The sequence below is a fragment of the Coprinopsis cinerea genome, assembly GCF_000182895.1.
Source record: "Coprinopsis cinerea okayama7#130 chromosome 6 map unlocalized cont3.6, whole genome shotgun sequence".
Taxonomy (NCBI): Eukaryota; Fungi; Basidiomycota; class Agaricomycetes; order Agaricales; family Psathyrellaceae; genus Coprinopsis; species Coprinopsis cinerea.
The window spans coordinates 1946334-1972467 of record NW_003307539.1 but is presented as its reverse complement, the minus strand read 5'-3'; the positions used below and the strand labels follow the sequence as shown (position 1 = coordinate 1972467).

At 52.3% G+C, this 26134-nt stretch overlaps 11 protein-coding genes across 11 annotated transcripts; 2 read left to right on the top strand and 9 right to left on the bottom strand.

The window, feature by feature from the left end:
* Nucleotides 1-235: 235 nt before the first annotated feature.
* CC1G_15631 (hypothetical protein) lies at nt 236-1639 on the bottom strand (the record flags this gene model as incomplete). Its single annotated transcript, XM_002911043.1, has 1 exon — nt 236-1639. One exon carries the CDS (start codon nt 1637-1639, stop codon nt 236-238), a length of 1404 nt encoding a protein of 467 aa, XP_002911089.1.
* Nucleotides 1640-2166: 527 nt separating this feature from the next.
* Nucleotides 2167-2884, bottom strand: CC1G_07216 (hypothetical protein; the record flags this gene model as incomplete). The annotated part of the gene is made up of 3 exons (XM_001840434.2): nt 2167-2223; nt 2281-2658; nt 2708-2884. The coding sequence occupies 3 exons, from the start codon at nt 2882-2884 to the stop codon at nt 2167-2169; spliced, it is 612 nt and encodes a 203-aa protein (XP_001840486.2).
* Nucleotides 2885-4110: 1226 nt separating this feature from the next.
* Nucleotides 4111-4607, bottom strand: CC1G_07217 (hypothetical protein; the record flags this gene model as incomplete). The annotated part of the gene is made up of 2 exons (XM_001840435.2): nt 4111-4537; nt 4591-4607. The coding sequence occupies 2 exons, from the start codon at nt 4605-4607 to the stop codon at nt 4111-4113; spliced, it is 444 nt and encodes a 147-aa protein (XP_001840487.2).
* A 390-nt stretch (nt 4608-4997) lies between these two features.
* On the bottom strand, nt 4998-6712 carry CC1G_07218 (hypothetical protein; the record flags this gene model as incomplete). Its single annotated transcript, XM_001840436.1, has 7 exons — nt 4998-5406; nt 5466-5689; nt 5747-5896; nt 5947-6054; nt 6128-6208; nt 6261-6439; nt 6532-6712. 7 exons carry the CDS (start codon nt 6710-6712, stop codon nt 4998-5000), a joined length of 1332 nt encoding a protein of 443 aa, XP_001840488.1.
* A 433-nt stretch (nt 6713-7145) lies between these two features.
* On the bottom strand, nt 7146-11693 carry CC1G_07219 (hypothetical protein; the record flags this gene model as incomplete). The annotated part of the gene is made up of 12 exons (XM_001840437.2): nt 7146-7631; nt 7699-8026; nt 8135-8583; nt 8634-8998; nt 9055-9316; nt 9372-9717; nt 9768-10086; nt 10141-10507; nt 10604-10837; nt 10893-11038; nt 11070-11591; nt 11654-11693. 12 exons carry the CDS (start codon nt 11691-11693, stop codon nt 7146-7148), a joined length of 3864 nt encoding a protein of 1287 aa, XP_001840489.2.
* Nucleotides 11694-12104: 411 nt separating this feature from the next.
* CC1G_15630 (hypothetical protein) lies at nt 12105-13461 on the bottom strand (the record flags this gene model as incomplete). Its single annotated transcript, XM_002911042.1, has 6 exons — nt 12105-12195; nt 12284-12408; nt 12486-12520; nt 12765-12791; nt 12891-12924; nt 13339-13461. 6 exons carry the CDS (start codon nt 13459-13461, stop codon nt 12105-12107), a joined length of 435 nt encoding a protein of 144 aa, XP_002911088.1.
* A 361-nt stretch (nt 13462-13822) lies between these two features.
* CC1G_07220 (hypothetical protein) lies at nt 13823-17641 on the bottom strand (the record flags this gene model as incomplete). Its single annotated transcript, XM_001840438.2, has 6 exons — nt 13823-15165; nt 15221-15466; nt 15520-15956; nt 16021-16076; nt 16141-16403; nt 16456-17641. 6 exons carry the CDS (start codon nt 17639-17641, stop codon nt 13823-13825), a joined length of 3531 nt encoding a protein of 1176 aa, XP_001840490.2.
* A 524-nt stretch (nt 17642-18165) lies between these two features.
* Nucleotides 18166-18943, top strand: CC1G_07221 (hypothetical protein; the record flags this gene model as incomplete). The annotated part of the gene is made up of 3 exons (XM_001840439.1): nt 18166-18561; nt 18634-18756; nt 18806-18943. The coding sequence occupies 3 exons, from the start codon at nt 18166-18168 to the stop codon at nt 18941-18943; spliced, it is 657 nt and encodes a 218-aa protein (XP_001840491.1).
* A 141-nt stretch (nt 18944-19084) lies between these two features.
* Nucleotides 19085-19805, bottom strand: CC1G_07222 (hypothetical protein; the record flags this gene model as incomplete). The annotated part of the gene is made up of 3 exons (XM_001840440.1): nt 19085-19342; nt 19406-19519; nt 19578-19805. 3 exons carry the CDS (start codon nt 19803-19805, stop codon nt 19085-19087), a joined length of 600 nt encoding a protein of 199 aa, XP_001840492.1.
* Nucleotides 19806-20288: 483 nt separating this feature from the next.
* CC1G_07223 (hypothetical protein) lies at nt 20289-21045 on the top strand (the record flags this gene model as incomplete). The annotated part of the gene is made up of 3 exons (XM_001840441.1): nt 20289-20353; nt 20411-20578; nt 20628-21045. The coding sequence occupies 3 exons, from the start codon at nt 20289-20291 to the stop codon at nt 21043-21045; spliced, it is 651 nt and encodes a 216-aa protein (XP_001840493.1).
* A 412-nt stretch (nt 21046-21457) lies between these two features.
* CC1G_07224 (hypothetical protein) lies at nt 21458-25852 on the bottom strand (the record flags this gene model as incomplete). Its single annotated transcript, XM_001840442.2, has 12 exons — nt 21458-21530; nt 21589-21893; nt 21946-22280; nt 22360-22606; nt 22663-22751; nt 22806-23174; nt 23225-23438; nt 23503-23700; nt 23761-24217; nt 24268-24887; nt 24937-25166; nt 25216-25852. The coding sequence occupies 12 exons, from the start codon at nt 25850-25852 to the stop codon at nt 21458-21460; spliced, it is 3774 nt and encodes a 1257-aa protein (XP_001840494.2).
* Nucleotides 25853-26134: the final 282 nt, after the last annotated feature.

Here is a 26134-nt window from a genome sequence, read left to right as displayed (position 1 = left end):
CCAAACCATCCAGATTCCAGAGAGGACCGACTCGGACGGTGCAGTCTCCCAGTTCCGTTTCGCTTCTTCAAACCTTACGAGTCACGGTGAAAAAAGGAAAGCAGGACCGTTGAAACGAAACTTTCATACAAAAAAGAAAATACCTGATCAAGTACTAGGGTACACAGAAATCTGGGCTACATGGACAGTGAACATTCGATGGTGCTATCAACCAGGCGTAGCTAGTCTAGCGCTACTAGTAAAGTGCGACATTTGGACCCCCGTAAACACGAATGGCCTTCTCTTTCTTCCTCAACCTATCAACAAACTTCCAGCTTCCCTGGTGATTTGAACCTTGGCCCCTAGAATTGACGCGTGGCGCCAGCGTCATCAAATTGGGGCAAACGCGGTCGAGGTACCGTGCGATATTGTCGTGTTCCTCAAACGAAAGCCCGGTTCCAGTCGATCGCGTGTCGCTGATTTCCAAATGTCGAATGGTGCTGGTGGATACGAGGTCGGTCTCCCAGTGGTTTGAAAGAGACCAGGCGCTGGAATGGAGCGGAACGGATAAGTGCTCCAGGCCCACAGCCTTCTGCGAAATATACTTCAAGAGTCGAAGAGTGCACGTTTTATTCATACCGTGAGGAAAGATCAGCTTCCGCAAGGGCGCCGTTCTTGATGAGCTGTAAGCAGCGTCGATGAGTTTGCTGATTTTGCTGTCGGCACTTTCGCCCCAACCAAGACTGAGACTGAGGGAGGGGACGTCCAGTATGACCTCTGCTATACTTGCAATGCTGAGGATCGACTGGACCACGTCAAATGTGAGGTGGATATCAACCCCTGGATCCTGCCGTAGTTCTATTCGTCGCAAGGAAGGTGACTGACTGAATACCTCCTTGAGCCCGACGAGGCTGCTTGGCGTAACGTGGCTGGGAATGTATACGGTCAAGGAGGTCAACCTCGACAGAAATGAGGGAGGAAATCCAAGGCATAACTCTAAGAATGGTGTGGATCCCGGTTTGAAATGACAGCTCGCGCCGTCCCGAACGGTGAGGTGGAGGGACGACATCGCGGGGAAAAGTCCGTCCTGATCGACGGTCGCTCCAGGTCGCGGACAAGAAGATCCAGAATGAAAGCTGATGTTTAAAGAGAGCTCGACAAGATGTCTGAACCTCTTGCCCATCTCCACCAGGAAATCGGGGTTAAGGTACGTTCCTGGTAGATCGAAGTGAAGTCGCTGGATGGTTGTGATTTCGAGAAGCATGCTTGGAATCTTGTGGCCCAAATTAAATGTAGCGGTGTCGTGTACCAACACGATGCTTTTGAGCCCCGGTAGATCCGTTGTCATCGTGGGAAAAACCGATCGGTACAGGTGTGGTCGAGAGAGTGACTCTCGACAAAATTCGATGGCTTTCACAGTGGGCGATGCGAGGAGAGGAAAGAGGCATAAACCTGTCGCGTCGACATCTTCGATGCGAAGACGAACAAGCTGCGGAAGCATCGGACGCCCACCGAGTTGCGTTGCGAGCCTTGTAAAGACTTGGTTGGAGTAGGAAATTTTCTCCTTGTATGGCGGAATGACAATGGTCTTGACGCGTCGCGCGTACTCCAAGAACTTCGAGTTTGTAATGTCTCCTTCGAAATACTTGTTTACGTCCATAAAGTAGGAGAATCAGCCGATGAGTATGCTTCGTTCAGAATAATCTATCGATTGAGAGAGAACTCACGTAGATGTTATCATGACCTTCTACTCGAGGCAAAAGCCGCAAAAGTGGAATATAGGACTCTAGATCCACCCATAATGCATCCAAGGCAGGATCCTTGAAGGATCGAGATGCTAGAGATGCCCTGAACAGGGCAGTTCGACCTTCGAACCTTTGAATGTGGAGAAAATGGCTGCCATGAGATCGTAATTCCCAAGGACAGGGTGGTCGCTCGCCGGCCTTCTTGAGTAAATCATGTCCTCGAACGGACGGAAGTGGATATTCATCCTATCCATATCAAAGTAATAGAGACCTAGAGCTAAGAGGAGTTCGGATCGATATCGATAAAAGTGCGAGCGAACAGCGTTAAATAGACATCGAACGGAGCGGGTGGCGGAGTTTTAAGTCGACAGGCCGGCTTCCAACTTCACGCGTGACATTCAGTCATGCTCACTCATTAATATTGAAATGCTTTTAACCTCCTCTACGTATTTCCGGGGGAGTTTGTGCTACTTTTGAACCTCACAAGGAGTCGATCTCGCTGATAGTGAGTGGTCACTCGCTGTCCGTGGCATATGTGATGAGTCGTTCAACGCACCTCTTCAACCGTGAGAAGGTTCGTGAACCCCCACCAAATGCCGAAACCACCGGCAGCAACGCCTACTGTAGCAATCCCAAGCGCCTTAGCACCCAAAGCCCCGTTCTGGGCGTTCAAATGCGAGAGAGACTCCCGGAACCCAAACGCCTTGACCGAGTCCTCCTGCTCTGTCATTTCTTCCGGCGTTCCTTTTTGCACCTTTACATCTCGAATTGGCGACCCAGAAACATTGGCTCTGCGTGTCAAGAGAGCCTGGTTTGCCGGAGCTCGTCGAGGTGGGCCGGGGTATGTCATGTCCACCCCAGACCTTGCAACGACTTGTCTTCGACGCCGGACAATGAGGAACGGGATGGCGAGTCCAATTCCTAAACTCACCGACTGATGCAACAATGTCAATATCGGTATTCAGCAGGAATGGGAAGCTTACCGCAATCAGCGCATGGTTTGTTGTTGTGGGGTTATCCCTTGAGTCTGTTTCTCCCATTCTTTCGCGAAAGGAGGCCCCCAAACGGCTGGCGAGTTCGAAGTTAAAAAGACCAACCCGCGATTTGCCCGCGATGCGCATGGACGAGTCACGACGCGTCGACGCGTTGCCGAACGGCATTGCGGCATCATCGGTTTGATGGCCAAGGCGGCAGCCCTTATCTGGTCACCAGTGTGTTACACATCCGGGTCGGTAGGATAAACACGGGATAACCAGGTGACCACGGTGCTAGGGTTCATTGCGCATTGAACCAAACCGAACCCAGGCGCTCCTAACCTGGGGTTATGCACCCTTCGCATTAACCCCAGGTTAGCCTCCGGGAGCGCCTGGGTTTGACCTCAAGGACCAGTCGGGTTCATTGGGTTCTTCTGCTCTGGGGACCTCCCCTGGCTCCTCCAGCCACCTTGCCTCATGCTCATCGCATCCCGGTTTCGAATTTTGAATACATAAGGATGGTAGATTAAATCTATCTACTACAAGCCACTATACAAAATGACAACCATCCCTTACCTGATTCAAGAGAGCTCAATGTTAGGTATTGAGCTGCAGCAGGCCTACAACTCGAGTACCTCCCAAGCTATCTGAATAAAAGAAGAAGAGTCAGACGAGAATCCAAGAAGGAGAAGAGCAACACACCATTGACGAATAGCCACCTTTGCTGAACTTCCGTACTCCCTCGTCTTTGCTCAATCGATACTGCGATGAATCAACTGCGATGAATCAATAGAACGTCAGCGCAACTCAAACAAAAAATCGAGAGACATGATGTACCTCGCCACGGATTGACAAAGAAGCGCCCCACACCACCTGTAGAAGCACACATCAGAGATAGGGAATAGAGACCACAGCAGACTGAGAGCTTACATGGTATAAAATGGCCCTTGAACCGCCTTGGACGCAAAGCTCAGCATCTGGACATCGCGTTATAATTAGCGAGAAAGATGACGGATTGACACAACTCACCTGGGCCTCAGTCCGACGCAAGAATCCGATCTAGTAGAGCTCAATTTTGGAACGTGAATGAAGAGAGCCAGACCAGAAACGTCCCGCTGGTGATCCCAGGATCCGTGCAGAAGCCAGTCATGGCGCAGTGGGAGAACCAAATGTGCGTTGCGCAAGCCAGACCCCAGAGGAGGGAGCGCGCACGTCATAACCGATGTTGCAAGCTGAAACACAGAGGGAGAGGGGAAACGCAAATGGTGGTTGACGAGAGAGAACGATGTTGAATTTCTTTGTTGATCCTTCTCACACGTGAGATCACATGATCTCTGACGCGCCCCTATCTCCACAGAACTTCACGCTCATTTAGCAGCAATTCATCGAATATCACTGTATTGGCAAGTATGCTATTGACGTCTATCAACCTTTACATTCCCAATATGCTCATTGAGCTCCTTCCTAACAAGATACCCGGCATCAAGAAGGACTTGTGAAGGAGGTTCGACATTGGCATCCCTGATCAAAAACAACGCGAGCGCCAATAAGATCTTCTTAAGTTTACGAGACTCTTCTTCTGATTTGGTGACGTGTTTGTGGACAGCCTTGAAGAACAACGCAAGCGCTAACAGAATCTTCTTCAGTTTGCGGGACTCTTCTTCGGATTCAGTGACACGTTTGCGGATGGCTCTGATATCTTGATGTATGGCCGACATGTCCTTTTCATATGAGCGGAGTTCCTCTTCTCGACGTTCAAGTCTCGCGGCCCTCCCCTCCAATGTATTCACAAGCCGTTTCAGTCTATTGACCTCCTCCTCCAGAGTCCTTTTTGGCTCTCTGAACAGTCTGAAGTCAGGATCTATGCAAGTCAAAATGCACAATGAACATACATTTGCCAGTCCTCCATTTGAAACAGGCTTTTTTTCCGTTTCTCGGTCATTTCAAAGACTTTGTGCGTTTAGCAAGCTGAGAGGTCGTGGTGGTCGGGGAAGAAGGAAAGGGCCTTCAACTCTGAGCATCGGCATCACACACCCGGGGCAAAGTCTGCATGATTCTATATCAGCTGGCCTCAGGCTCGGCAATCTCTTGAATCGTCGACAGGGGTTCAAGATAAAGAATGAATTCAATTTGTATGGTAGCAACAAAACGGAGGCGAGAGATTTAAATACAATTATGATATAGACAATAGAGTAAGAAGTAACAAGCATAGATTTATGAAAGAATTAGCGTCACTAGAAGTTAGAATTACGAGAGAATCTGCTTTGAATTAGTTAAGAAGGTAGTGTATGATCATTCTTTACTGTCCCTCCCAGGCGCGATGGGCGGCTCGGGATGGAGCGTGATGATATGGGGTAGGATTGCTGTGGTGCCCAGGCGTATAGAGAGGCGAAGAAGAAGTAAAATACCGGAGAGATCCGCCTACAGAGGGAGTCTGCGGCTGGGGATGAGCAAGCTGTGAGTTGTTATGAGCAGATGGAGCGGTCATGGATGGAGTAGATCGATGAGCTGGAGTTGACTGAACGGTAGCGAGCGTCGTTTGGGTGGATGAGTGAGCCAAAGATGATTGAGTAGGCGGTTGAGTCGCCTGGGAAGCTGGGCTACCGAGAGATGTGAATGATAATTCGGGGTCCAAATCTACGCCCTCCTCTTCACCCTCACAATCGTCTTCATCAGGCCATCGTGTAAGATCACTTTCAATAGTTTCCCTGATGAAACTTCAACAAAAATTAGCACAGGAGTGAGCGCAAAGTACACGAGCACTCACGCTTTCCATCCAACCGACGATATATCCTTGCCGAGAGTCTTTGTCTTCTCAAGGAGATAGCTGTCAAATCGTCCCCAGAAGTCTTGACCTCGAGGAATCCGGCCTCCTCGTGCTGTTCGCTTTCGTTTGGCAGGAGGGGATGGGTTGTCCTCGGACTCGTTGGCTGCAGCCTCTTCATCCTCTTCGACCTGGAGGAGCTCCTTGTTCTCCCATGCAAAACGGCGCTTTAGAAATACGAAAATGAGTTGAATTTGAACCATTATGCGACTGTAAGCACTCACCAGGATTGCGGTCTTCATAATATATCCCTTGCTGTTCAACCTTTCGAGATCCATAGGCTTCCTGATGTATTTATTGACAAGTGCAGTCACAGTGTGAACCAGAGCAACTGGGCGACCTCCTTTGGGCCCTAGACCAATGCTGTCACGAATCTGGATCCAAAAGTCAGCTCTGCCACAGCATAAACTAACGAAGGGCTCACGTCTTGACGATATCCATTACGGACGCTAGAGGCAGCCTTACGGACGTAGGACGAGGTCTTGTCGACTCGCGCTGGAGTTGTGAACGCATTCTCCATCCGGAGAGTCCTCTGATTTGCTTTAAGACGCTTCTATATCCGTGCATTAGCTGCAGTGAAACAAGTGTTGTGAACGTTGACATACCATCCCGTCTGTAGCCAAAGCGGTGTAGCACAAACGGTTGGGCTGCATGACGAGGAGTTGGAGCTCCCTTCTGCTCGTCGACTGCCCAGCAAGGTTAGAAAGGATACCTTGTTGTGCAAGAGAAAACCCGTACCTTTTGTACATCTGAAAGCACGTATTGATTCTCCAGGCGGAGTGCAAGATCGTTCATGATGCTTTGCTCTCCGTTGGTGGGGGCCGTTGGCACGTTTGAGAACATGGCGGAGATGCGAGCTTCAAGTCGGTTGCCGTTCCACATGTCGATGACCCTTTCATAAATTCGGAGGGCCAGAGCTTGAGTGGTGCAGGGTGGTGGAGATAGCTTCATCGAGAACTGAATCCAAAATGATTAGACATTTGTCAATAACAAGCCAGAATCAAAGAACTTGCCTGGTAAAGTCGGTGTAGTTCTGCGATCTGCTCTGGTCTCAACCCATATTGAGCACCAAGGTGGTCAATAACATTTGCGACGTCAAACGGGCGGTCGGGGTTGAGCTGAGTGCCAAAAGAGAGAGGGTCGGAGAAGGAGAAAGAGGACGCGCTGGAGGTCCAGTTAGGAGAGGACATGTTGGATAGAAAACACGGTGGGCGAGGTGGTGGTGGAAGAATTTACAAGAGTGCGATCAATCTTTATACCCCCTCGGAACCCCCTTTATTTTACTGTGTTTGTATCCACTCTGTTGATTCTGCTTCAACAGAATCATGAAGTGTGTCGCGTCGCGACGCGAATTGAGTCCTTGAATTGTCCTTTCCCAAGTCCATGCTGGCCAAGAGGAGAGGAGAGCAAGAATTTCAAATATCGTTGGTCACGATGCGGAGCTTTTGGATGCGGTCATTACACCCCAATAAGGAAACCGGACTCCTTTTCGTGTTCGATGCCCCGACTTGGCGATATCGTGATTCACAAATTATCGACAAAGCCATATGTTCATTCCGGGTGCAGCAAGGACTTGTACTCAAGAGTATGGAAGTAGATACAAGTTCTAAACATAATTCTAGGTCAATAGAGTTCAGCAGCACGCGACTCAGAACGGCCACTCTCCATCACAAACTGGAAACCCACACTCGCCACCGACTGCAAACCCAGCGGTGACGGTTGAACAGTACCTGCCACAGACCTACCCCCGTGGCCTATTGATCCCACTGTCCTACCAGTTGAAGGACTTGGAGCTGAAGGGGCTGGATGTCCTCGAGAGGTTGATGTCACTGGCGCTCTGGCTTTCCGTCGGTCCACCTCTCGTCGTGCAGAGGCGAAGACTGTAGCTTCAAAATCCAGAGGCGGGTTAGGAACACGGGCGGCGGAAGTCAAAGATGCATTTCGCATCTGTGCAAGGTTCAAAATAAGACCTTCAGCGTAGTTGCGATGTTCTACGACTGGAGTTGTTAGTGCTGTGTTCTGGCGTTCTTGACGGACGATCCGGAAACCAGTGGTATCACAATGATGCGTAAAGCAATCGTGTTGTACGTTCACAGTGCATTTGATTTGCTAAGATAGAGTTTCAACATCAGTAACATCAGTGGAGAGTATTTGTAGTTACCAAAAGACAACTTACGTCGAATTTGAGCAATGAGTAGGAACTAGACATCCGAAGGGAAGGCATGTGGTACTTGTCGGAGGTTCCAGCTGAGGTGATGTTCTGCACGAGAACAAAATCCGGCCCACCTCGTCTGGAGGATAAAGACCCTTGTACCTGGACGATCTCTCGGACGGCTCCAACAGCCCAAAGCGCTCCATTGCCTTCTTCATTCGTGGGTGTGAACAGAACGTGTTGGCCGAGTTTGCATACATCGCCGGTTCCGAGCACGACTGAGCTGAAGGTCCTGACTTTCCGGTCATCTGACCCCAGACGGAAATGCTGGCCAGCCAGCGTTCTGGTAAAGCTGCGAATAGGCGACTTATCAGCTACCAGAGAGCCTAGTAAAAGAGATCAGTAAAGGGAGTATGAGATGAAAGGTGGTATTTCTATACCTGGGGCCGGATTGTCATACCGCGAGCTGATTGGCAATCCCAGATACGAAGCAATCGTCGCTCCAGTATCTGTACTAGTCGAGACCAGTTGACGGACATCATCACCTGCAACCGTCCAGTTTGCGCTCGCAGACAGCTCGTCTAGTGATAGAGGGTAGACAGGGGGACCAGAACTCGGGGACAGTTGGAAGATGCGCCCACCACTGAGGAGGTGGCGTACACGATTTCCCTGCGCGAATGCCCGGGCAATGTCGCGAGATGGGGCCTGCCGGTTACTGTGGACACTTTTGGCTCGTATCACAGCGTTGAACGATTCGAATGTCTCGGTAGCAAATAGGATGGCAGGGCCAAATCGTCGAATGTGATCAGGGAGATGCCGCAGAATATGGAACTTAGGTTTGTTGAACCACTGACTTGTCCACTGCGCTGTTCGAAGGAGGAACTGCTCGATATCGTATTCCAACTCTTCCTGTATCAATTTTGAATACAGCTTGCCATCGCGATTGAAAATACACTCACTAAGTAGATGTCAATGTCGTTGATTTCACGCTGCCAAACCTTAGGCACCAGCTTCGATAGAGCGACCCAAGCTTCAAAGCATTCGTGATCGACAAGGTCATAGATCACGAAGGGTGCAACCTGTGCAATAGCTCGAAAATCGCCGCCGGTAAGAGAACCTGCATACTGGACCAAAGTCCTGCCTCGAAGTGGTGAAAAACCCAGGGCTGATACGTCGAGGCTCGAAAGGCGATGCATTAAAAGCTGCTTCTTGTCGTCCTTTTTGTCGAGTTGGTTGTGGATGAGGTCCCGCCAAAAGTACTTGACAATTCCAAGGAGAATGACGTGCAGGATCTCGACAGGGGTGTCACGATGTGGGTCAAGGCCTTGATTAACAAAATCAGTACATGATAATTATACGACAACTGTACGATACACATACCTTTGATTCTCCAAACTGGACTTGTTATCTCATTCGGCAGGCACCGAAACGCTTCTTCCAACGCCTCCCTACGTCCGCCAGTCCCTCGAATTCGTTTGTATGCGTTATGGACCTTATCAAGGAAGAAATCTTGAAGGGTATCCTTAATCCCAGTTGCAGTCTTCTCCTTCTTGATGCGATTGAGGTTTCCGAGATCTTTTGCCCACGTAAAGTATGATCGTAGCTTGTCTTCAGTTTCGTTCCGGTTCCGTAACCTGTCACCCTGTTGTCCTAGATTAGTTTTGCGCTTAAGTACGTGGCCGTTGTTGCCTGCTCACCGAAATAAAACGCTTGATGCGTGCAACCATCGAGGCCATTGTTTCAGTAATATTGGCCTCTTGCGTAGGAGGCATGGAAGGAGATGCGGGAGGCGTGGTGGAGTGTGGTGCTGGGGAAGAGGGTCTTGATGACGTGCGAGCGTTCACATTATCTGCCTGGTCCGGCGGGGGATCGGCCCCATGCACCCAGCAAACTCGACAGAAATACTTGCCAGCGAGTCCAATGTGGCAAGCGAGTTCACTCTGCATGGGATTATCGCCCAATAGAGCAAGCACAGACGGAAAGACGAGAACAAGCTCTTGCAGCTTGCAGTCCCATGCCCACACACCACACTCTCTACAGTCTCTGGACTTTTGCTTAGACCGCGTTGCTTAGGAGAGAATAGAACAACGTACTCGAGCTGCGAGACTACACCATCTAGCATTTCTAGTGGCGGGGCAAGATTCGATGTACAGAGAAAGTGGACATTATATTCCTTGGTCACATGGTCGAGAGGGAGGCCGGCGAGAGTGAATAGAAAGCTATTATGTTCATTCCATCGTTTCGAGACGTTACCAGATGTGTCATCGCAGTAAAGCCACATCGGAAGTGCCATAACTCGGTGTCCGAGCGCCAATGCACGCCACTTATTGCCAACAGTGGGGTCTGTGTACTCCCACTTGACGGTTTCGGGCATTCTGACTTGACCGGGAGTTTCGATGAAACGGAAAATATCTAGGTTGGGAATGGTCAGAACACAATCTTCCCCGTGATGAGGCGCCTACTTACGATGGATTTGTGTAGGGCTAGGAATCCCGAGGTGTTCATACTCCTCCTTCAGCTGCGGAAAATTCTTCCACAAGAGGTTCTCCATAACCTCAATGACCTCATCCTCCCGCACCCTCCACGAACTTTGTCCCTCAACCTCGGTATGGATTTCCATCTTCCAAGCTTCAGCAAAGAGCCTGCCTTTCCTACGGAACCATCGGAAAGGGACACAACATGATCCATCGACAATCATTGCAGGCTCGTGGATGTAATAGTCGGTCCCGCCTCGTCGAATCATTGGTGTTGAGTCTTCAGGAGATAGCTCATGAAGCCACCGAGCGCCATGGGCAGCCTCAGACACTCGCTTCGCGCAATCTTCGGGGTAAAACTGGAGATTGGGGCGTACGAGTGGATTTGCCATTTCCTACATCTTGCGATTAGAATCTCTGACCACGATTAGGCTACAAGACTCCTTTCCACGCACCTGAGCAAGGATCTTCGAGAGCTTGTTAACATAGTATCGGTTTCCCATAACGCCGTCGTATGGGACTGACTCAACTCCGCATAGTTCTTGAAGGGAGTCGTTTATACGCTTCATGGTCTTCACCGAAGGGACGTCGTGTATTCCGTTAACTCTCAACAACCATAAGAATAGCTCGAGTTGACGCTGGGAGAAAACCGAGCGGGGAAGGTGCATGAGAAGGTCGAGAGTACACGTCTAGATGCCACCGAAATTCAGAATTCAGAATGAAGAGAACGATTAAACGATGTACCATTTTGTCTTGCCACGGGAACCACGCTCGTGCTGTCTGTGGATCACTCTGGTACCCTCGTGGTCGTTTCCGCGGTCCTTCCTCCTCGAGTTCGTCGTCTTCATCAAAACCATAAAGCTCGTCATCTGTTGGGAGGTCATTACTCACTACAAATGTAGTGCCTAGAAGTCTACACACCAGACGTCTCACTGTCCTCTTCTGAATCACTCCTCTCGGCCCATTCCACATCACTCAAGTCCATATCCAGGATCTCCATGATAGCCTTTGTCGTGTTTGTGACGACTTCTTGCAGTGGAGGGGAGTCCAAAGATAGAGAGTCTTCAAACACTCCATAGTCTATGCCAGTTGCAGGTGAGGTCTCCCAATGGTTGTCGTGTTGAAGGCGGATGCCACGCAGAGAGGGGTGATTTTCGGGGTATAACGGAAGAGGTGGATTGCTGGGAACGTTTCCGTGCAATGCGCTCACAATGGAGCGTACTACATCATCCACGACGAGCTCGTCGCCGTTAGAGGGAAAAGGCGGACGCGAGAAATCCGTTTCCCCTTCGGTCTGCTCGATCTCGGAGAATAGGATGGCTTGCTGGTGTCTTTGCGAGCGCTGGTGTGCTAGGCAGTGGCGAAGGTAATGGGCATTGTAATTGACGCATACTCTACAGGTGTATACGGGAGAACCGTCAGAGGATTGGGTGACAGTCCAATCTGAGGTGGGATCGCGGAGACTCGTCAGCGCTGAAGCTTCGCATGACGTCACAAATGCTCACGGTTGGGATTCAACGCTTCATCTGAAGCTGGAGCCGACATGATCAAAGTTGAGGCCTTGGGGGTGAATTGGTGGAATTGGTATCGAGAAGTATTGAGGTCAAAAGAAGAAAATATCTACAGGGGTTGCAACGATCGTTGACCCCGGCGCATAACTTTGCCGAATGACCGCGGTTCAACCCCGTCATAAACAGGGGTTCAACCGAGGTTTGAACCCAGGCGATCTGGGCTCAGGATGTGTTGGGGCCTTCCTTATGTCTGGGTGTGTACTCAGTGCTTCAGAGGGCTATACTATGGTGTATGGATCTTCATATTGAGAAGGAGTGTATGGCTCAGTATCAGTAGACACATAGTACAATGCTCGGGGTGTTCTATCGCGAGATATCTGAACAGCCTATTACCACCCTATACCGTGTCTCCAAAAATAATTAGGACCCAATAAATAAATAGCCCCTACATGGAACGTAATGCCCGTCGCCATTTCTTCGTTGCAAGATCCTGGATCTCATCGACTGGCCTATCCTTCTCGAAGAGCGTAGCCACCCTTTTAATCGATATCGCTGATAATTGGAATGAGTGCTAGTGTTCACTCGCTATCTTCGACCCCCAAAGAGGGATCAACCGCGACGCACCTCATGAGCAAGTGCGGGAGTTTGGCACCCCCACCACATGCCCAGACCGGATACAACAACGCCTGCTGCGACGCCATACTTCCGATTGACCTCGTAGACACCGAGGGGGAAGCCAGCCACAACTCCTATCATGAAACCCAAGGGACAGCATCAATGTGGGTAATGGGTGGTAGATGGCGCATTAAATTACCATAGAGCGCACACGACCCTCAAGGGTAAGGGGTTCCGCCATTCTTTCTAATAGTGCGTAGAGAAGGTAAGAAAAGGCCAACTTAAACGAGTCTGGCGCGTCACGACGCGCGGCCGAACGGCATCGCCGCCATGCACAGCCACGCAGTCCAAACTTGGCCAAATCCCGTTGATGGGTTGTTTCCTTTTGCGGTGTGGGCGCCAACCACCGAGTGGTCGTCGATGCACGGCGCTTGAACAATAAGTACACCAAGTTGAGTAGGAATAGAGTGACCAATTTCAGTACACATACCCAGCCAGACTGACAATCCCATCGGGCCTGTTAGGGCTTTCAGAAAATGCGGATAGCATGCTGGAGCCTGCCGATATGCTCCTGGGCCGAAGACCACTGCCTGGTACTGGGAGTGAAATGACTCACCGGCCTGTAACATTGGATATGCGATTTGTGGTGACTTAGTTCAGTCACCCAAGTGAGAGGTAAGTATACAGTAAGTATACAGTAAGTAAGTAGCCATATCTCAAATTCACAACACCGACGCCGTCAAACTTGAAAGTCCCGGTGATTCATTAAAACGCCGGAACTCAAGGCTGTTGACTCACTGCGTGATCTGCATCTTTATCTTCTTCCGCAACGTTCAACTTCCTCTCCAAGCAAACTCACTACTTGACTAACCAACCCCAAACCGAAATCAACACATCGCGTTCGCCATGCTTACTTTCAGAGCTCCAATAACCGTCTTGACGAAACTCCAATTAAACAGCCAGCTCAGGACTGACGGTTCCCACGAGAAGAAGGCCCCTTAGCCTAATTATGTTGGCATGGCCCAACATGCCTAACCGGGAGGCTTGGCACCGGCGAAACACACCAAAATCCCGATTAGGAACCGGCAGCAGGTGCCACCGCAGACAGGGTGGAGGGTCGGGAGGTGGGTAGACGGTCGGTAACCTCTCGACACCAGTCGGACGGTCGGTTGAGCGGCCGGTTGCATGGTGCACCAGGAGGTACTATTATTAGACTGGTCCTGTCATAAGTCATGTCATCCCCCTTGTACAAACTACCATGTGACAGCGCCAGTTATATCTTCTAGACAAGAGAGCTTCCTTAAATGGACCGCTATGTCGTGGCAAACCGCGTATGTTTTTTTCAGCCTAAGTCAAGAAAACGGGTATATTGCGAACGGTCATGACAGCGACAAGGTAGAGTAAGGTACAGAGTGTGTATATGTGATGTATGCGAGAGCAAAGACGGTCAGAGACGACGAAAACTTAAGAAACACGACAGGGTTATAAGACGCAAGAATCAACGAGGCGGAGAAGATGAGGACACAAGATAAGATAAAGAGAACGGGATCAAGATGACGGGCCGGCCCCCGAGCCCCCAGCGCCTGGGCCAAACCCGCCGCCGAAGTGTTGGTTTTGCTGGTGGAACATGTTGAGCAACAACAAATTGGGGTCAAGTCCCATGTTGGATGCTGCCTGAATGAGTGAAGGCTGCTCGACACCAGGGGTCAGGTATCCGGTAGGCAAGCCTCCACCTTGAGAACTCTGTTGTTGGAGCAGCAGGTGCTGGAGAAAGCCGAGCGCCACGGGGTTGATGGAGGCGTTCGACGCAGCCGACGGTGTCACCACGTTGTCGGTGGATGCTGGAGTAGGGAGGGGCGCCGATGCCTGGGGAGCGATGGGAGCCGGCGGGATAGGTCCCGGTGCGACGCCAGGCGTTGCGTGAGTATTGGGAGCAGGCCAATGCCAGGCGGGGTTGCTCGACGCGGCCGACGGTGTCACCACGTTGTCGGTGGATGCTGGAGTAGGGAGGGGCGCCGATGCCTGGGGAGCGATGGGAGCCGGCGGGATAGGTCCCGGTGCGACGCCAGGCGTTGCGTGAGTATTGGGGGCAGGCCAATGCCAGGCGGGGTTGCCCTGGTGAGGAAGAAAGCCCACAGGAGCGGCAGGCGTTGAGGCGAAAGATTGCATCGACAACGAATTTTGGAGAGGTGGCGGCAAAGGTGTGGGGGCAAGGGTAGGGGTCATACGAACCTTCTTGGCGTCGCTTCCCTCGAACCCGACGCTACCGGAGCGCTTATGGTTGCCGAAAGGAGACATTGCGGCGGGGACGGAGGCTGGTGCGGCGACTGTGGAATGGGCGATCTGAGTGACAGGTGGAGCCGACACCGGTTCAGGCGTGGGGGTTTGAGGCGGCGCCAGTGTGGGAGCAGGTGTGGGGACGACAGTAGGGACATGCGTCGGTGCTAAACTCCCCGACGCAGGAGCTGGTTGAAGTGCCGGTGTATTGGCACGTTGTTGGATGCGAGCGTGCTCGTTTGGCAGTACAGTGGACTCCGAAATTTGAGTAGGCGCTGGGAGGGGAGCTGTCGGCGCTGTGGTTGTTGAAGGTGGAGCTGGCGTCGTGTGGACAGGGGTCGGCACTGGCGCTGAAGAGGGTGTTGGGTTCGGCGCGGCGGGTGACTCGTCATCGGAGTCCTCAATCTCGACGATAGTACTCTCCCGCACGATGGCATGAAGGCCGTCCCAATCCACGGACAAGTCCGCAAATTGGCGGCGACCCCTCGCCAGAGGCCAGGTGAAGGGGTCCATTTCAGTGACGCGGAGTTTGGAAGCTTCGACCGCGACTTTTTCAGCTGGGGTTAACAGAGGGGCGGCGGTGATAATCACAGGCTGCCGATTTGCTTTCATTTCTGTCAAGGACGCCATCAGAACCAAACTCACAAGCCAAGTAAAAACAAAACGTACCGACGGGATCCCCGCGCTCGAGGATCAAATTCCCCCCAGGCATCTGGACGCGCTCCATGAAAATGTTTCTCTGGGCAGCCGGGACACCCTTCAAGCCCTGCCCGTTCTTTCCACCCTTCTCCTCCTCCCCCGGCAAACCCAGAAACCCAGGCGCGGGGTAGTTCCTCAAGCACCACCCAGCCTCGCCCAGTTTTGAAGGAAGTTGCTTCCACATAACGTTCGCAGAAGGAGGGCAGCCGAGGTAATCTAGAAAGCAGGGTCAGTCGGACATATGAGCTGCAGAACGAAAGGACACTTACTCTGTACAGCAGTGAAGACGTCCCTCATAAAGTCGTAGGAACCGGCGGTGTTTCGCGGGTTCTTGATCACAATGGTATTGGGCATGACGTCGAACTTGACTTGGCGAACTAACGGGGTGGGCTGGTGGGCGGTGACACCTTTTGTGGCGGGATTGACCGACGAGCGGACAGGCTTGGCAGCTGCGGAAGAAGGATGCGAACCGACGGACGAGGACTGGGGCGTGCTGGTCGGCGGCTTCAGATCCGACTTGAGCGACGAGTGGACTGTTTTGGCGGCTGCCGATGAAGCAGCCGACCCCACAGACGAGGACTGCCGGGCACTGATGGACGTCTTTGCCGATAGAGAACTCCCCTCTGCCTTGGCGAGGGCGATAATGTTCTCTCTCACGTTCGTGCGAACGACACCCTTGAGGGACCCTGTGGACTTGTTATTGTTACTGAACCCAATGAAAGACGTAAGCCACCACAAGTCAAAGCGAGACAACAGGACAATTCACTTACCAGACGTAGAGGCGCATCAGACCTGTAAGCTCGTCCTTCGAACAACACCAACATGTCTTTGAAGAAACTGGGGACAGGGGTAAGTGGGGTTTGTCGGGGCTAGAATAATAGCACTCTTACCCCTTCCAGAGTCGGAGTAACCGCGATGTGAACGATGCCTTGGTCTTGATGGATCGAGGTGCCCACGGTGATGAACATAGACTCCAAGTTATGCTTCTCGCCTTCCGCGACGGTCTTATCCGCGATGGCAGTGAAATTCTCGAAATACTTCTCGCGGGCCTGAAGGGTCTGATTGGGCCCGTCAATAGCCGACAGGGTCTCCCAGATCCCGAGTTTCCGCTCGAGAGTTCCAGCCTTCTTCGACTTGCGATAGTTTTCGTTAGCTACGGCTGTAGTCAGTTTTATGGTGTCAGAATACGAACCAACTTCACTCACCAACATCCGGGGAGACCGTCACAGGTTTCTCCCTGTTCTCCCCCTGGAACTTGATAAGCGAGCGGAACTGGTTGTAGGGGTTGGGTTTGCGAGGGGTTGCGAGATATTCCGAGTGATAGCGGGAGATAAGGTTTTCGACTGTGTTCCCGGTTTCCAGCGCGCATTGTTCAAAGCAGTCCTTGAAGACGTTGAAATCGGCAACGAGACGCTTGTCCTGCCCTTCCACCACAGGGATGGTGATGGACCCGTCCTTTATCCACTTCTGAAAGGCCAATCCCATCTCCTTAGGCGTGTGGCCATGTTTAACGCCAATCTCGGCAAACGCGGCCAGTGATGACTCGAACAACTCGAGTACCCGTGCGCGACTCTCCTCGGTAGGTCGGCCCTTGCGCGGCGCGGAGGTGGACTTTGACGAATCACCGCGAGTTGACGACTGGGGGGCTTGAGGTGCTGGCGTCGACAAGGAGCCTGATGACGCAGTCGAAGAGAGCCGAGAGGAGGGTGTTGGCGTGCCTGGAGAACCTTCGGCAACCGAGGAGTGGGCAGTTTGGCTCAAGGTGGTGCTTGGAGAGGGAGACGGTTGGAAGAGAGGTTGGAGGAGAGGTTGGAGGAGCGGGTCCAACCGCGTAAGGGGTTCGACGATGGCACCCAACGGTACCACCGGCTTTACCAATGGATGAGGGGGTGGGAGCTTCCCTGCAAGAGGTGGAAAAGACTTGGGGGCGAGGGGAACAGCTGGAGCTGGTGGGGTGGGGACGTCGACCTGCATAGCATCGTCCTCGTTGTCGATTGGGTTGATGAAGGGATTGACGTTAAACGGGTCGTTGTCGTCAGGTGGCGCACCCGTTGGACCAGGCGTCGCGCCAGGTAATGCCGACGGGGTTGAGGGCGGGGAAATGGTAACAGCCTGGTTGAGCGCTTCAACCAGGCCCTCTGGGTCGCCTCCTAAGTACATGTCGATCATTTGGGCACTGGACGTGTGCTGGGGCATTACGGAGGCCGCCGGGGTCAATGGCTGCGTCGAAACGTCGGGACTCGCGATGTCTGCGGAGGTTGAGACTGTCGCCACAGGCGCTGGTTTTTTGGGTTTAGCACGCCGCTTCGTAGGTAGTTCCAGAGCCGTAGGCTCCAGAACAACACCCATTTCGCGCATGGCGGAACGGGTTGGACGCCTGTCGGGCGTCATGGAGGGAGGTGCGTTTTGGGTCATCTGGTATACCACCAGTCAGTTGGCACAAGTTCACAGAGCACCTTCAATGAAACAACATACCAAATTCCTTCTTTCAAGAGCGAAGTTTGAGAATTGGGAGATTCACAGGTAGGCTGGGAGAGATAAAGACTGAACGCGCAACGAGTCGAGGGTCCCAGTGTCTCCAGAATTCCAGATGTGTGCAATGAGGCGTATGACATCTCAGCCTGGGTCTTCGGGAAATCGAGGTTAGAATTCTCGGTGAGATGACGCCTGACTGCCCGATAACTGGAGGACACTACTCACCTGGCTCGGGGAAGGTATTCATAACCGGCCTATTCTGGAAAGGTGTCTCGTTTCCCCTTCATATAACCCGCCCAACCCTTGATACTTGAAGCCATCTGTTGTCTCCATCTTCCTCAGCGATGACCTCGAGGAACGACGTGACCATTCGACTTTTTCATGGTCTAGAGGACCTCTGGAACATACTACTTCCTCCACACATACACCCAGGGCGTCCGATGTCGAAGACAGATTGGTTGCTGGCGAAGAAGACGGCGAGAGAAGAGCGGGGCATGATAGGCACCGGTGATGACAACGACGACAGATATTTGGCTATTCGTGGGTACGGCGTTGGAAAAGCGGAGGAGATCGAGGAGAATCGAGATGTTGAGCGAGCTGTTGTCGTGGCCGGCGACCTATTCAAGCCTTACGATTACCATTACGACGTTCTCGAAGTCCTGAAATTTCTCATGCCAACCCTTGCGTGCCTCCTCGAACACCGCGATGCTGCCGACGGAATTGTGAATCTGTCACCAAAAAAGGTTATATTTTGGGCACGAACAGAAAGGATTCTTGACCTGTACCTGACAGAGCAACTGGTTGGACCAAAGACTTCCTACGAGGATCGAATGGTGGTGAGTCGCTTGTCGACAGCTTGCGCGGTTGGGATTTACGTGTTCACGGGCCTCCCGATTTTGTCTTCGCAGTACTACAAGACATTCCTGGAGGAGGGCGCGCGAAACATGATCATCGGAAGAGCTATTCTGAAGTCGCACAGAAAGAGGTCGATGGAGGAGGACACAGAGTACATCGTCCATTACCGACATAAGGTTTGTGTGGCGCCGAATCTTGCCACGTAAGGTTACTGACTCCATATAGAAGTTCATAGATCATTACCTTGTTGATGCAGAGTGGCGGCTGGCTAAGCGCCGGGAAGAGGTACGCCTTCGCCTCAAATTGGCATTCCTACGCGGCTTCTCTCGGGAGCAGCAGCGAGTTGCCATCATGCTCCCGTAGAACGTGCCAGTGTGTAGAAAAGATTGGGAAAACTCGTTATTGACAGGTGTTTAAATGATGTATGGACAAGAAGATATCATTATTACAAGAGGGTGTTACAAAATTAGGTATATGGGGCCACAGCTACTTTGATAAGCTTATCTACTCGAGGACAATGGGAGCGCCACGTCGGTCACCAAGTCCATCGTACGGCTCGTCACCAAGAACAAAGGGGTCGTCCTTGGAACCGGACCCGGTGACCACGGTGGGTGCAGAAGTTCCGGCGGTCTTGGCGCGTTTGATGTGATGCCCGTCTTCACCATCACTGTCCTCGGAGTCGGACTCGACCTCGATAGAGACCCGCTTGAGGGAGGTGGCCGACACCCTATCCGGGTCGTCGAGTTGACCGAGAACATCGGCCTGAGGTTGACGAGTAAGCCCAAGAAACAAGAATAACAACGCAGAGGATAGAGTAACACTTACCGCAACAGTGCCGAACTCATCCGACGGCCTCATTTTGATAATCTCTTGCCACGCGATGGGGAGATTGATCTTTTGTGTGGTCATGCGCAACCAATTCATTTTGTTTTTGATCGTCTGCGTAAATGTGTGAGTTAAAATAAAGGGGAAGCAAGTACGAAGGCAGGGACTTTACAATTTCGAGAAGATCGTTCGCTGTCTCCCACTCCTCCGTCGAGGCAAACCGTTCACGAGCATGTCCCCAACGCGCGCGATAATGTTGATAGAGCTTGAAGAGGAACCAGGGACCTTCTCCCGCATGAGCGGCCACTCGGTAGAAGGGGGCGTGGAGACGAAGAAAGTCGAACTGCTGTCGACCAACTGTGCGTCCGGGGAGGTCAGGGTAAATGCTGGGATGGGCCATGGAGGTAGTTGGTGTCTTGCGAGGGAAGAGGTCGAGAGTTGAGTCCAAGGACGCCCCTTTTAAGTGGAAAGCAATCGCCCCAACAGGACGTTGTCATCCCGCGACCTGAACTTTATCGAGATTTACCTTCGGTGAGCTGCCTTGCCTGTCCAAAACCTCGCTTGACGTGGAGACGTACGAATGCTGTCAGGCGCACGAAGTCGCCTTCCCCTTCTAGAACACTCATGTCTCTGTTAGGAAGGAGGGACCTCTGGAACGCAGAAAAACATTTGGTCGATTTCTCCTCCTCTGTCCAGGGAGGACGCCAAGTGACTTGCGGATTTTAAGACAGATTTAAATTCTCTTTCGAACGGTACCACTCGCGCGTTGTAACTCCTCCATCTTCCGAGGTCCGACGAAGGACTGGGTTCCGGGCCATTCCCTTTAAGTCGTTAACACTGTAAGCTACGAGGGTTCCCTTCTTTCCCTCCATCCTCCCCGCCCATGTCCAAGACCAAAGCTCAGCTGAAGGAACAGAAGCGAGAGAAGAATAGGAGGAGCTATCACAAGTGTGTCTTCGTTGTTCTAACTTCTTTCCCTGCAGGATGGGGCTCACTCGGGTCTAGGAATAAAGATTCCATTAATGCTCGAAGAAGAGAGAGATACAAGGTACAACATAGGGAGCTACAAAACCAGGGAAAGCTCTCTAAACCGAAGAAATCAGAAAGCTCCCCTGCCGCAAAAGCTACGCCCGTCGTAAACCGTCCCCCGGAAACGCCAGTGTCTAAAGAAATGTGAGTGTCGGTCTCGTAAAGATAGCGACCCCTAATTGATGTGACTTAGGCGCCTGTCCAAACTTCGCGTACACCATGCATGTGAGAAGGTTCGGGAACTTGGGAAACGGGTCACGTACCTCTGCGGCCGCTCACCATTGGAGTTTTTGGAGACTGTCTGCACCAATTTCATTAGCAATCGCACCGTGGATGCCAGCGCTGCTCGAAAGACCATAGCTATCCACTACGAGAAGTTTGCCGCGATTCGGGACCAAATCGCAGCGCACCAGGCGACTGTGCTGGAGCTGGAGGGCATCTCAGACTCGTGGAGGGCCATTGAATCGCTGATGGAGCCGGTGCGCAAGATATGTAACTCGTTGGACGAAATTGAGTGCGAGGCGGGCATCGACGCTGATCTTCTGATTGACGACTTCAATACAGGCGAGCTCGGTTTTCAAAAGGATGTTATTGAATTGCCCAAATATTAATTTAGTCCTTGCTTAACTGTAATGCTATTGAATGCGAAGGTTACATAGGTTTGCGAGGTATCAAAAGCATGTGGTGATAAACGAACGCGCGGAACGCCGGCAAGTGCACCTGTGCGAGTTGCGTTGTGTGGAACGCCCCTCAAGATCGCAGCAATCTGCGCAAGAACCCATAACCCCCCACTGATAGAATCCTCCTGCAGCTCTCGAGTACTGGCTGGGTTAATTTCCCAGTGCTCCCCTGCCCCAAGACCGATGCGATGTTGATGAATCTCTGCTGCGTGCACGAGATGATTGACGAAGGTAAGTATTTCCTAAGGGAACATTCGTCAGTCGTTGCCGGGGAGTGGAAGGGGGGTATCTACCGGTATCTCTCTTGTCCAGGGCGCCTTAGCAGCTAGGCTATCGAACAAGATTATTCGTCGATGGCTGGGGTAAATGGCACACACAACCCAATGATCTTGTCGATGGATCGGGAGTATCCATACCTGTTTGCACCAGTATTTGGTGTGATTTGTCTGGTCCCACGTATACAGTAGCGAGCACTGACTTCGAACTGCAAGGATGTCAAATGATGAAAAAACGGCGCAGTTACTGCTGTAGCCGGCGCTTGGCGTGTTGGGCTCGGCGAAAATGTGTTGCAGAAGTGCCCCGCCAGTGTTCACGGTGTCATCGTCCAATACGGCAGAGGGTGACGCCATGAGGTCAAGGGTTGCACGGCTCACCTCAATGAGCCCTTTCCGAACACCGATGCGAGCGCCGGTTTGTCGAATACAGTGCTCTGTGTCTGGGATTGAGGCTGGTAGAGAGCCGAGCAGGTCGAAGACGTCGTCGTCGCGAAGGATACCGGGCTGCGGAACATGGTTAGGTCTAGATAAGGCGGATTGATATGTGTCCTCTCACAGGACTGGCCCATAAGTACGTGAACTTGGGCTTGGAAACCTTGCGCGGTGGCTCATATCCTCCATAGATCTCTTCGTCATCAAGGATAGGTGTGGTATCGAGCGCAGGTTCGTGATCTGGAGGCGGCAACGGGTCGTGCTGAGTGGCTGGCTCGAATGCTGAAACTGTGGGCGTGATCCATCGAAGAGGGGCCGGATGGTCAACAGGTGCGACGACTTTGGAGGCCGCAATCTGCGCGTCAAACCGCACGGTGCTAGCGAAGGTGTTGGCCCAGCTCGCCTTGAGGGAGTACAGGTGGTCCCGGTAGATGACGAGCTCGAGTGCAACACTTTGCCCTGCGGGATTTTTTTTAATTAAAAACCAAACGAAGTTAGCTTGCGTGACTGTAAAAGGAATTCGTGAAGGTGGACGTACCTGCTGGTTGCGTTAGGGCAAACTCGATATCTGCCAGCTGACGTCCGTACCACCGACAAAGATTGTCGGCTTCTATACCCAGGCGGTGGACCTCTTCTTGGCATCGGTCTAGTTTGAGCATCGCACGGATACCCTTGCGCACTTCGGCACTTGAGAACCATTTGGGGACCGGGAGGGGACTGTGAGTTGTCCAGACATCCTCCATGATATCGGAATGATCGCGCAGCTCGTCGAGATCGGTCGGAAGCTCTCGAGGCATGGGTATGTTGTATTTCCGTGTTTGTTTAGTTTCTTCAGGTTCACAAGCTGGGTGTTGAACCGGCGAATTGCAGATTGGAGGGCCGGCTGGCGTTTCGCAATGGCCTTACGTGTCAGCTGATGTAAATTGGTGCCTAGGTCCTTGTCAAACGGGGTGAACTGGTTGAACAACGACATTAGCTACTTACCGAGTGGGTTGGCCCGTCCTTGGGATGGCTGTTGAAGTTTTTCCCGTTCGAAAAATTGTGCTATTGCGCGACGGCGTATATTGATTTTGAGATCACGAAGGAGAAGCAACGCCTTGACAAACTCGTAGTCGAGCCCCTGAAGGTCTGGGTGTGCGTCACCCACGTTGATGGCCATGTAAGTGGCCTCAATGCGATCCTTGAGGGCGGCGTGGGCAGCGTTCAAAGCGGTGAGCAGCCCTTGTTTGTGTTCTTCGGGGAACTCGTCGTCGAGCCCATTGACGACTTCTTCGATGCGTCCTTCGATGCGGTCGAGGTCGGACTGTAACACCAAAATCACGTCCATATCTTTCTTGAGTTTGGACGGTCGCACTGGATGGAGGTTGAAAAATGACGACGGCAGGTGGGAGGCTGGCACTCACGCGTTCGTATCGACTTCCCTGCTTTCTGTTGGTCCGCCCATAGGTCGCGGAGTTCTGCAACGGGGACACCACAAGCTCGAAGCTCTGTGGTGGCCTCGACTCGGAATTTTTCTACCACCTTGACCCTGGCTTTGATCCACGCTCCAAGTCCATCGCGTGCCTGAGCCCCAATAGCGGCCGTGTGGCGGTCAATTAGCTGTAGACGTTTCTCCCGCTGTGTTCGAAGTGTGTGATCTCAGGTGATCTCTTCAAGGGCAAATGCAATACAAAACACATACCCCTGACACCCGCATTAGGGGTATTACCCGCCGATGCTTAGCCCAGAACCGTTCAACTCCTTCTCCGTCCGTGAGCCCCGTGAACTTGCGCAGTCGAGGGTTGTAGTAAAGCTGGCACAACCATTGATGGGCGTACGAATGCATGGCGCTGGTGATAAGGGATAGTCGGCTCGTGAGAGCCTCAGGTAGGATATCGTACTGAATATTCACGAACTTGAGTTGGAGCACCATGAGGGTAAGGGAGTGGAAAGGACTTACAGTCTCGAGGCTCCGGTCAAGGACACAGGCTACATCGTAAAAAACATCCACGGTGGCATCCTTGGGCAAGAGCGAGTACAGTTTCTTGACTAGGGCGACGCCGTACTTTTGCTGCTCACCAGGGGTGTCGATGTTGGCCAGGAAAAGCGGGACATCGTGTCGGCATACGAGGGCCATCGTACCGGTGTCATCGTACATTTGGGTACTGGTCTTGACATTCGTCCCTTTCCCGGCGATATGCCCGTCTTCGCATTCATCGACGGCTTCGTCTGGCACTTTCGGGTCACGAGCTTTGGGCTGGTTGTCGCGGACGAGATCGATGTGGTTGCCGACCTTGTCAACATAGGCCTTGGGGAGGTAATATTCTGGTGGAAAATGTTGCCGCTGGTGGTCCGTATCCCGGCGGATGTGACGGTGGCTGAAGTTGCCGTCGACGCAGACCTGTATGTTACTTGCGCTAGATTGGTGTGTCAAACACGGGGGCATCGTTCACAAGATCGGACGTACCCTCCATTGGCCTTGTTCCCAAAGGTTTTGGACGAGAAGCATGCGGGGCACCTTTGCTGGAGTACCCAGTCACATTCGACCCTGGCGTCCCGTAACATCCTCTCCTGAGCATCCTCGAAATCTTCTTTAAGCTCCACTCTGACTCTTCGTTTGCGCGGAGCTGTCGTTTCGCTCGCGGGCTGGTTGGTAGAAGGGTTTGGGGTTGGCTTTGCGGCATTCTTGGGCGGTCTTCCTCGTTTCTTCTTGGTAGTCTCAACGGCGGCAGTTTGCGCCTTCGGGGCGTTTTTTCGTGGCCTTCCCCGTGGTTTCTTTGGTGGATTCGTCGTTGCTGGAGGACTCTCCATTTGCGGTGCGGATGGTGTCGCCGATGGTGGAGGGCCCGGGTCTGTGGGTTGGGAATTCGAGGACAGTTCTTCTGGGGGGGGTTGTAGGACCGTGGTGAGCACTTGGGGCACTATCGGAATTCCCTCGAGCGACGCAGGCTGCAGGGAGGGGAAAAGCATCCGGTCCGCGCTTTGGAGGGCTTCATCGACTGCTTTGGCAATCATTACGAGTAGGTTGTCGTACCATTGGATGGCTTGTGTCAAGGACCGTCGCCATGCATCGTTGTGGTCTTGTCCCTGTCTTCACGATGGGTTTATGCTGGTGGACGTGGATATGACTACTTACGTTGCTGTTCCGATGATGGAATCCTCTGCGCTTGTAGTACTTTCGACACGCCTCAGAAAATGCAGTCACGGCGTCACAGGACTCTTCGAACAGGGAGTGGTAGAAGTCAAGCAGTGGTATGGCAACGGCTAAGCGAGGTACAGCTGGCGATGACGGGAAGAAACCGTTCCGGACAAGTACTTTACACAGTGAGTCGCATTTACACGACAAGGCTGTGATATTCCAAAAACCTAATGGAGATTGAACGTGTGAACGTCTCGGGAGGGTACATGCACTTACCATCTAACTTCAACACCTGAACCTCGTTAGACGAATATACACACTGGCCTGGTGGGTGTTGACATTGAAAGCCGATGCTTGTCGCGAGAGGTGGTACTGGCTTTCCGTATTGTTGCGCTTTGAAATGAAGGTAAGGGTCTTGAAGAGTTGGAAGAGTGGTGGCCCAGTTGGAATGAAGACGCGCAGTCGCAGTCGCGGCTTCGGTTACCTCGCCTCGCATTGTTGGTGCGTCATCGTTGGCGGGGAAAGTCGAGGCGCCGTCGTCGGCGTAGGATTCGTCGGCGTCGTAGGGTGGCATCAGTGCTTCCGAGTCCAAGAGTTCGGTCTCCGTGGCGGCCTCTCCCACGCAATCGTCGCCTCCAAAAAACGGTGATATGTCTTCCGGGCAATGGTGACATTCCATGGCAAAATCTCCTGGGCTTGAGGGGCGTTCCGCTACAACGTTGACTTCTTCATTCATTCCGTCCTCCTGCTCATCGAGAAAGTCGAGTGCATCCAGCAAAGCTTGCTTCACCCCACCGCTCCCAAAGGGTTCCGCAGCCGTTTTTTCCTTGCGCCTATTCCTCTTCTTTACTGGACTGGTGTACGCGATGCCGACTCCTCCTTGATATGGAACCTGTTGCCGAGACGTGTACATTGGTTCTGGCGCCTTGGGGTGTATACAAAAGTAACTTGGATTTACTTGGATTATGTAACTTGCCCTCACAAAAGTAAGGCCAAGTTACTTGGGTATCCAAGTACGATTTTCGTCACCCAAAATGAGTGGAGCCAAGTACGATTGGTATAGGTACGTACTTGGATACGATTCGGGAGTGCATATCCCGTCGCGGATGGACCTGATTGAGTGGGCGAGGGCGAGTATGGCTGTGCGTGAGGTCATACAGTCTCGGATCAGACCAAAAAGGAACGTGGCTTAGCA